Raw genomic sequence first — 11,104 nt, 5'->3', positions numbered from 1 at the left:
TACAGTATACCTAAACAATGCATCTATCCATCTATCTATCTATAATTAAATATTCATACATTTATGCATTTTTAGCTTAAAATAAATATGGATATGGGAATAAGCACATTTTTCAAAATTTTTAATAATCCCTTTTTTCAGTTTATTTACAGTAAACTGTCCTACTGTGTGACAAATAAGTTTTTAAAAGTAAAAAATAGTCTCTCAATTAATATGATCTCATAAAACTGTCAATAATTGTACCATAATTATGCAAAAATCTGCTGTTACTGCTTAAAATGTCATTTATCTACCCATGCTTCAATATATATTTATATGCATGCAATATTTTTGATATATGCATAGTTGCATGTATATAGCTTATTTATGCACTTACATTAGCTTGTACAGTATGTTCAGTTTTGTCGTTTTGCATGTGGGCACATGTGCTGTATGACTCAAATAATACTCACACGACTCTGCTGATGGATTTGGCTTATTTAGGTCTATCAGGGTTAAAATGTAATAAAGCTAAATGGGAATTAAAATGTGAGGAACCAATATTCCCCTCATTTAGAAACATAAGTAGGACTTAAAACAGCTGTAGGGTGTTTTGAGAGCGGGCTGACATGTTCTCATTTTGATACACACACACACACACACATTTCCTCTTATCTCTGCTAGTCACTGATTATTAGTTTTTTTTTCTCTCTTTCAGGCTGGTGAGGAATGGTGACAGTCCGCAGAAGATGGCAGTAGAGAATTCCTGCCGCAATCTCAACATTGTGAAGAGTGTCGGTGAGTGAACAAAATACACACGCAGGAAGAGAGGGAGACCGATGTGCTGTAACAATGCATGCTAATTTATGTGCCTCAAGTTGAACCGTGTAGGCAACTTTATTTGCAGTTGAATTTACAGCATGGATGTGCTGGATGTGTACGAGACGCGAGTGTGTGTTAGTGTGTGTAGGATGAAGGCAGGTGGAGTGTGTGGGAGATGTCTTTTTAAATATATGCTGGAATAACAGCAAGAGAGAGTTATCCGCTTTCTTTGCCAACGCAACATCATTTTATATCATCTGTATTTCCCTCATCATCTGTCTATTTCTCTCTCTCCTGTATCTGCATCCAAGTCTCTCTTTTCTTCACTTATTTCCACTTCCTCTGTTCTCCTCCTCTTTCTTTTGTAGCTTCTTCTGTCAACATCTTATTTCTTCTTCTGTTTCTCCATTGTATGCTCTTTTCATTTCTTTGCTCATCGCCTCTCATTTTGTTGCATTTATTGGTCCATTTTCTTGTTTCTCATCTCTTCTCATCTCTCATGTATCATCTCTTCTTTTCTCTTCTCATCTATTTTATTTGTCTCGTCTCATCTGTTGTCATGTCTTGTCTATTATCATTTTTTTCCCTCATCACCTTGATTTCTCATCATTTGAGTGGCTGCATCAGTTCCTGTACAGCAAAATTATGTGTTTTATTTAAAAATTTAAAGCGAGAGAGAAATCAGGAATATATTCCTAATAAGTTAAAATGTATCTATTTAAAATATATTCAATAATTTATATAAATTTTTAATTAAAATGTAAGTAACAAACATATTTTAAAAATAAATTTTATGTAAATGTATAAAAACTGTCAAAAATGAGAAATCAGAAATATATTTTTATAATAATTGTTAAAATGCCTATATTTAGTCATGTATTTTAATTTAAAAAGTGCATCAAAATATATTTAAAAAACACATTTTATGCAATATATATATATATATATATGTATAAATATATATGTATATGTATATATATATATATGTATGTATATGTGTGTGTGTATGTATATACACTAGGAGCAATCAGTAGTATATACTCATAATATAAATTCAATATATTTGTTTTGAATATATTTACTAATTTAAATTAGTGTATGTTCAAAATATAAAAAAAATTAATTTTATGTAAGTATACGAAAAGAAGCCAAAAATATACCAGTAGAAATAATGAATAAATATTTATATGTTAAATATATCTGTTTTGGAAATACAGATACAGTAATTTATTTTAAAATGAAATTTATGTCCAAAATATATTTAAAAAAATATATTCTATTTAATTATACAAAACGCAAAACTTTTTGAGAAGAAATCAGGAATGCACATTCATAATATATGTATAAGAATGGAAATTTAGCTATACCTATTTATAATTTCTATCATTATTCTATCGTTATTTGACATTTATTATCTCTTCTCCAAGTTTATCAGCGTCTCTTCTCACTCATCTGACCTCTTTTCATCTATTATCATTTCTTCATCTAGTCTCTTCTCTTCTCCTTCTCCTTCTTCTCTTCTCTTCTCTTCTCTTCTCTTCTCTTCTCTTCTCTTCTCTTCTCTTCTCTTCTCTTCTCTTCTCTTCTCTTCTCTTCTCACGCTCTGTTATATAAGAGACTGTGCTGAACACCCACCTGAAGGTCTTGTTGAATGTGACAGGACATTATGCAACTGCTTTCCTCTGTACAAAGTCACTCTTTTGAGAAGCCGACACACACATATATGCAGTATGCACATGCTGTTATCATGTAGACGCTCAGACAGGTAAAGAAAGACTGAGTGAATGTGAGGTCAGTCCTGATCCGCAGCTCACACAGTTGATGTTTTCAGGGCTCGAGGAGCCTGCAGTAAACTTGCACAACTTTGTCAGAGAGGTTCAAAGGGCTGTTGTGACAGATGCATTTCTGCTGACTGAGTTATGCTCGACTGCTAAAATTAAAAACTCACATGAGATAAATAATCCAGTCATATCCAGCCTTCGGTTTACTCAGGAAAATACATTTTTAGTATGATTTGAGCTATTTATTTATAAATATATTTTTATAAATAAAAAGACTCCAAGCTTTTGAATTGTATAGTGTGTAATGTTACAAAAGCTTTTTATTTCAGATAAATGCTGATCTTTGGATCTTTCTTCATCAAAGAATCCTTAAAAAAATATACTCAACTGTTTTAAATATTGATAATAATAATAATAACAAATGGTTCATGAACAGCAAATCAGCATATTAGAATGATTTCTGAAGGATCGTGTGACACTGAAGAGTGGAGTAATATGATGCTGAAAATTTAGCATTGTCATCACAGGAATAAATTACATTTTAAAATATATTCAAATAGAAAGCAGTTATTTTAAATAGTAAAAATATTTCATAATATTACTGTTTTTCTATTTTGGATTAAAAAAAAGAAGGCTTGGTGAGCAGAAGAGAATTATTTAAAAAAAACATTAAAAATCTTACTGTCCAAAAACTTTTGACTGGCAGTGTATATTTAAAAAAATAACTACATTCACACTGCAAGCCTTAGTGCGTAATTACGATTTTTTTGTATAGCTGTTCACATTGTTGTTTTAAATGTGGCCAATATCAGATTTCCAGTGTGAACAGATCATGGTTCTGAACTGAACGTAGCCTTAAGAAACTAATAAAAAATAAAAATGAAAACTGAGATTACATATAAAACAAAAGCTGATTTAAAATATTAATACGTTTATATACAGTATCTCACAGAAGTGAGTATACCCCTCACATTTTTGTATTTTAAAAATAAAATTTACATATATAAAAAAATATGCCAGGAGAAAATGTATTTATAATATTTTCTAAAATATATCTATTTTAAATATTAGTAATGTATTTATTATTAATTAATTAATATTTATTAGTTTACTCATTTATATTTTAAATATATTTTTTAAATACATTTTTAAAAAAATAGTTGCTTTTTCTATGTGTAGTCACGTATTATGTCATCTGCCTTTACTAATCCAATAAATAGTCTTCTAACTGTTTTAATGTAGTTTAAACTTGTTTTGTCTCACATAACGGTTAATATTAATAAACTTCACATAATCTTGCTTCAATCATATTTCAGAAGTGAAACTTCCTCCCCTTCACCCTGATACCCATTATTGCCCACAGGCTAAAATTAAAGTGTTGGTGTGATTTGATTCCAGTCAGTAGCTTTATAGCATGCAAATCCACCCACTAATGCGATGATTCACGCGCATGAGTCAGGAGGAGCTCGGCCCTTCCAAACCTGCTCTCGAACAGTGAAGAACATTGGATTACAAGATTGATTTGAGTTTCTTTCTTACATAAGATGTGTTTGTATTGTTGGTGCACAGTTAAGCTAATGAGCTCAAGCTAAAGTTTCTGGAAAGAGAAATGTTTAGTTTCTGCATCACTAGTGGCACTAAACAAAATTGGCCAGATGTATACTAAAGCTAGTGGATCTTCGAAGTTATTGCCCATGCAAGCTTTTTCGGTTTAGTTTGTTTAATGTGCATATATTTAACTAGATGCTAACACTTACAGTACATGCAAATGTAAACAGTATGTACTTTCCCCAATGCCATTGAACTACATGTCTTAATTGCATATACAAAATGTGACACAGCCATAATCTTGATGTCTAACGGCGATGACCTCATATTTTCCTCAGGTTCCTCATGGATCTGGAGCACAGGATCGAAGAGTCCATCCTGATCTCAGACGTGTGCGACATCGTTCATTTTCACGCTGTTAACCACTTCCAAGTCTTCATCAGCTACGTCATCAACCAGGCGTACCAGGAGAAGAACTACCGACGGATACTGTAAGAAAATTTCTGACCTATTACCAATTTTGAGATTTTGGGCTATTTTGCTTACATAATGTGTCGTCTTTAAGAATAGTGTTTAGAAAACATCCAAAAAACAGTGTTTATTTTCAGTTAGTAGATTTCAGTTACAATACCTAAGGGATAATGTACGTCTAGCCGGTTGTTATCTCAGAATAAACCCCGACAGGGTGATCAGCTATATATATATATATATATATATATATAACTTACATTGAACTCAGTCAATTCGTAAGAGGCTCATGCTGCCATATTGGATGTTTAGAAACGTGAAGGAGAAACATGCATTTACTATAGAGCGCTTTTAACTTCTATACTGTCATATGTGCTAAAATATCTAAATGTGTGAAAATAGTGTCCTTCCGAATCATCATTCTGTGCTGTTAATTGTGTTTGTGTCCAGATGTTTTGTATCAAGAGTACCGTGACACCTCTAAGCAGCAGGAGATCGAGCAGCGTCGACAGAGAGATGGGCTTCCGACTGCAGGGTCAGGGGTCACGGCTGCGCCTGCATTGCAGCTGCAGCTGAGGAACAGCATGCATTCACTGAGCCTCTGGCAAAACCTGGAGGCTGTGAAAGACAGTGGACTACTGAAGACACTAGAGCCAAAGGAGACCATACTGCAGGAGGTGAGACACATGCTTTGAATCGACTAGAGTATAAACTTTTGAACGGTATGTGCTAACAGCAAAAACACTCAGCAATAGCAGTGCATGTTATCTGAACGTGTCTCTGTCTCTTTCTGTAGGCCATGTTTGAACTGGTGACCTCTGAGGCGTCATACTACAAAAGCCTGGAGCTGCTGGAGACCCACTTTCTGCGAAACCCTCTGCTTGTCAACACCTTGAGTCAGTCTGACATGCACTTCCTGTTCTCCAACATTGAGGACATCATGAAGGCAAGCGAGAGGTGTGTGTTTGTGGGGCAACCTATGCGGCCAACAGGGCAAATATGTTTATCAACATTTGCCTAGACCACAGTGAATTTTCTCATCATAAAAGTTTGAGTGGCAGCATTAGCATTATTAGTTCCCATAAAGCAAAATATGATGTATTTTATGTTAAAATATACAAAATGCTGTCAAAAATATATCAGGAGGAATCAAGAATATACATTCATATATGTTAATATATTTTGGGATTCATTTTAAATCAAAATATGTCCAAATATACATTTATAATATTTTATATAAACATACCAAAAAAACAAACAAAAAAACAGCTTAAGACATATTCATTGAAATTAGGAAAATATGTTAATTTCTTAAATATATGTTTTGAATATATTTAATAATGTAAATCAAAATATGTCCAAAATATATATTTTTAAATTCATTTTATATAAATATACAACACAGCCAAATATATCAGTAGAAATGAGAAAAAAATATTCTTAATATTTTCTAAAAAGGTATCAATATATATTTTTTTACATTTGTATCAATTTATATATTTTTTAATAAAAAAAACATGTTCAAAATATATTGTAAAGATATAGCATACCTCGTAATGTCGCGACTGACCAATCAGAATCAAGTATTCCACAGAGCCGTGTAATAACCATAGACATAATAAATACCTAGACGCCTCATTGACCGCTTTGAGCCGTTGCAGCGATACGTCAACGTGTTCGCCATGTTTGTGAAGGCAAGACTGCCTTAAAAATAAATGGAGGTAAACGGAGGAGCTGCGGTTTTTTCTGGATAAAAACACGATAACGTTTACATTTATCAACCGATTTCAGAGGTTTGTGATCTACATGGAGTTAAAAATAACTCTGCCTCCAGTTATTTAGTTAGGTTTGGAAAATTATTAATTTTAAATAAGTAACGTTAGTGAAATTAAAGAGAGATGATTTAGCTCCATCCCTAATCCTGACAGTCTGGCATTGTCTTGTCAAAGTGCTCACTGTACATATTGTGCTCATAACACAATTTACTTTATGATATAAACTACAATATAAAGTTAAAACTTATTCTTAATCTTAAAACTTAGAATTCATTTAAACTTTGATTTTATATAATGTCTCAGCTTTCACAGCTTACTAGCGATATCGCTAGCTATTAATAGTCTGACACTGGTGGCTAATTAAGCTGTCAACATAAAGCTAAAAATGACCAAAAAACATACAGAAACAACTGTTCAGTCTTACCTGTGAAAGATAATACCCCGAGGTCTGTTTTTATTATTGTGCGACGGTTTGTAGATGCCCAAGCTGCCGACGAGTCAGGTATGTTTTCGCCTGTCCCGATATGAGAGTTGCCTTCACCAATATGGCGGCGACGTTGACGTGCGGTCGAGTGGCCAATGAGGTGTCTAGGTATTTATTATGTCTATGGTAATAACCTAATAACCAGGGATAGCATACCTTGGAATGTTGCGACTGACCAATCAGAATCAAGTATTCCACAGAGCCGTGTAATAAATATATTTAAAGGACATTTTCTTAAAGAGATTTTTCTCATGCACTTCAGTAGCACTTACATATACAATTTATTGCAATGTTTATCCTGAAGGTTAGAAAGGTTGGAGACTGATTTATATAACAATTTATTCCCAAAAATCTTGGTAAAAAGCATTTTTTTAAGCTGTTGACAGTATTTTTTGTTCTCTCTGTAACTCTAATGAAACAAGAATTTAGAAAATGACTTCATTCTCAGTAAACAGTCCTCCATAAAATGTGCTGCACACATCTGACTATTTGGGTTGAAGTGTTCTGGAACAGTGTTGTAAATACAACTTAACCACTGATTTCTAGTCGTGTCCATTTTTGGAAGACCAAACAAAGTAGTTTCGCTTTCACAACGAAACACGGCGGCTGTTTCGTCGTTCGGCCGGCGGATTCGACGAAGGAGCGGCCGGCGGGCTTGCGGCAACCACATGTGACGACCCCGGGCTGGACTCTGCTTCGTCCACGGTGAAAGCCGATCCGGTGATCCACAGCACGAAGTTGATGTATTCCCTCAGCGACCAGCACGGATCAGCTCCAGGCATGACGAAGCAGATATCGTCCTCTTTTGGAAGGCCAAACAAAGTAGTTTCGCTTTCACAACGAAACACACAGCGTCTTCACGACATGGCGGCGGCGGCAACAACAATACTACAGCGAGAATAAAAGTTACGCCTTCTTTCTTTGCGTGAACATTTGGGCGGCGTTATGCAAATCTTCCCACATCGTGACGTAGATATGTGGGGGCGTGTTAGAACGAGCCGTTTTAGGTAGGCGTGGCTGACTCTTAACTTTTATAAAGAATATCTCTTTGGATTTGAGACTTTAGTCTTTGCAACTTTGCAGATCTTCTTTATGCACCAAGAGCTTGTAACACTCCAAAGAGAAAGGAAAAATTGAAATCGCATCATATGACCCCTTTAAATTGCCATTTTGGAATTTTCTGCAAAATTAGTGCATATTTAATGCTTGTAATGCAAAAACAATTGTCTTAATCGTACTATGACTAATCAACTAGTGAAAGTATGGTTATATCTATTAGTTAAAATTTAGTTAATCTGTAACACTTTACAATAAGGTTTCGTTTGTTAACATTAGTTAAGCATATTAGTTAACATGAACAATACTTATATAGCATTTATTATTCTTAATAGTTAAAAGTTCAACAGTTACTAATACATTATTTAAATGAAAAGTTAATGTAGTATGAACTAACATGAACGTTTTTAATAACTAACATCGACAAAGGTTAATTAATGCTGTAAAAATAGTTTTCATTGTTAGTTCATGATAGTTCATGCATTAAATAGTGTTAACAAACGAGACCTTATTGTAAAATGTTACCAGTTCATCTTTGGTTGAAAAGCGTTGCTTGGTCAACCAGCTTCACCATGCTGATCAACCAGCTAGATTTGGCTGGTGAACAACTCAACTACCATGCAGATTAATTCTGGTCCGAAATTCTTTCTTTGTCTTCGTGCGTAATAAGCTTTAGAATATAAGAGTATTTCCTTGTTTGTGTCGTAACCGAAACGCGTGACGTTGTACGTGATGACTCCTGTAATTAAATGTGACTCAGTGACTTGACTTGACTGGTGGCTCATGCAAGGAACAACAACAGCAATGCATCAATGTGTCACCTGCAGTCTTCCCACGCTTCCCTCACTTAGTGAAATTCCATGACACTTTACATTTATTAAAGTGATCGTGTGACCATATACTTGCCCTCATGCTGTCCCAAGCCTGTATTTTCTTGTATAGAGCTCAAAAGCTGGATTATTGATTGCGTGAAAGTGTTTTAATGCAACATAAATCATGTTCCAAGTCTTCTGAAGTCATACGATAGCTTTGCATGAGTGTTATTGATTGTGGGTGTGTTACAATGACTGTATTTTCAGGACAGGGAGGGACAGTAGTGTGCGTTTGTTGTGTAAATCGACCAGTCTGGCATGCATGTTCAGTGTCTCCACAGACCAGCTGTCTGCCTGGATTCTAGCCTGAGGCTTCAGTCCTCGCTGGCTTCTGATGTGTTGTGTAAGGGTTTGTGTAGGTGCTTTCATTTGTGTGTGTTTGTGAGCGTGTAAAGCTCTTGGGACTTTCTGCGCATCGGCCTGAGGAGTTTCAGTGCTTTCCATTCCTGTTAATGTTAGGGTTAAAGCCACTCTGTGAGTGTGTGTGCATTACGTTCATAACAACAGCTGGGTTGTGCATCAGAAACAAGCATGTTTTGTTGTTTTTAAGACACACAGGTTCATAAAGATAAACTCTAACCTCATAAACCGTCTTCCTGCTTTGTGACCTATTTAAGTTCATTTCAAGTAGTTCATTGTCAAGTCAAGTCACCTTTATTTATATAGCGCTTTCTAACGTAGCACGGACGTGCCGGACGATGGAGTCTCCGATGATCACAGCGTCGCGTTCCGTCTCGCGGAGGGGAGCGAAGCGGTTCCGGGTGGAGATCTCGAAGACCGGAGGCGGCGGGGGGGGAGAGGTCGTCGATTGTGTTGTCCTAGAGGCAATATCTTGCTGAATACTAATTATATTTATATTCATAACAATTAAAACTATTTTTATCTTTAAACAGCGTAAAGCAAGAATAAGCTGCTATCCAAACTCATTTCTCTTGTGCAATCAAAGTGCATTGCTAAACTTCATTCTAAGCCGCTTTCCTCATAGGCTACCTGCTGGGAAAAAGGCTAAACTGCACATATTTGTCAAAAATCTGTGTTAATTTTTATGCTATGCATGTAATATCATACTAAAATGCTAGTCATACTATGCTATTCACACTATCCAAAGTTTCTGTATGCGGAAAAGATTTTGGAAAAATCAGATTAGAAGCACACTACACAGAATAATGTATCCCACAATGCAATGTGTGTCCTACTTGACCTTCCATTTGATGTGTGATGAAAGAATCAGAAGGAAAATCAGTAACGATTTTTAAAAAACTCTTTAGTTACTCATTATTTGATTGGACTGCCATAAGTTTAGACACTTTTATTCACAATGAAATTAAAAAATGCCACACTTGAGGGTTTGTTTTTAATATAGTAGGCAGTAAACAGTACTCAGTAAGTAGTATGCTCATATCATTGAACATGACACTGACTGAAATTGAAATGTGCATTTATGCAAATTATTTTGGAGAGATAAAGTACACAATCTGCATATGAATATCTAATCTGTGTTGAGTGTCACCTGGTTAGTGCCATAAACCATAACCATTTCCAACTCCGTTGTGGTTTTACTTTTGGTTGTGGACTGTAAATGGGGTTTAATCTCCATGTCAAGATTTATGAGTATGACATTTTATAATCTAACAGCAATATGCAAAGCAGATTTTTATCTGACAGCAATTACATGTTGTGTGCCAGGAGAAGGTGAACACACCTTTCCACAACAAACCACATGATGTAAAAGTAATGTGAAACGAAAATAATAATGCATCCAAGTAGAAAAAAGTAACTAAGTAACATTAATGAACATTATTGTTTCAGCAGTACAGATGTTTGTACTGGCTGTATAGTCTGTCGGCTGTTTAGAATCTGATTCAAGAATCTTTTGAATCCGTTCTTTTCAGTGAATCGGGAAAGAATGATTTGAGTCACTTCTTTTTAGTAAATCAAGGTTTAAGGGACAAACATTGTGCATTATTATCATGATGATGTGCTTGTTTGCAGCTTGGATAGGTAACTTTACTTGTCTCATATATGCATACTATCTTACTCTCTTTTTTTTCTATAGAGTAGTGTGTATTTTAGTTAGCTACTTTTTGTGTAGCTTTCCTATCACTGCCTCTTTGTTTTAAAATGACAGGCTATATTTGCATTAAAGGGGTTATATGATGCTTTTTTAAAGATCATTATTTTGTGTATTTGGTGTAACAGAATATGTTGACATGCTTTAATGTTCAAAAAACACATTATTTTTAAAATACTGTACATTATTGTAGGTCCTCTATGCCCCGCCTCTCTCAAACGCTTCGTTTTCTACAAAGCCCCCTCCTT

The 11,104-nt window shown here is 34.8% G+C and overlaps 1 protein-coding gene across 1 annotated transcript in view; it reads left to right on the top strand.

Moving 5' to 3' along the window:
* The window catches only part of LOC107745214 (ephexin-1-like), a 27,482-nt gene that overhangs the window by 7,694 nt on the left and 8,684 nt on the right, over positions 1-11,104 (top strand). The window contains exons 4-6 of the mRNA XM_016559070.1: positions 698-777; positions 5,049-5,275; positions 5,395-5,555. Of these exons, the coding sequence (XP_016414556.1) occupies positions 698-777; positions 5,049-5,275; positions 5,395-5,555 (468 nt within the window). The remainder of the gene's footprint in view (positions 1-697; positions 778-5,048; positions 5,276-5,394; positions 5,556-11,104) is intronic.

This window comes from Sinocyclocheilus rhinocerous, unplaced genomic scaffold (assembly GCF_001515625.1).
Source record: "Sinocyclocheilus rhinocerous isolate Xijiao unplaced genomic scaffold, SAMN03320098_v1.1 scaffold257, whole genome shotgun sequence".
Lineage (NCBI taxonomy): Eukaryota > Metazoa > Chordata > Actinopteri > Cypriniformes > Cyprinidae > Sinocyclocheilus > Sinocyclocheilus rhinocerous.
Note: the sequence above shows the minus strand (reverse complement) of the source record. Positions and strands in the feature narration are given on the sequence as shown.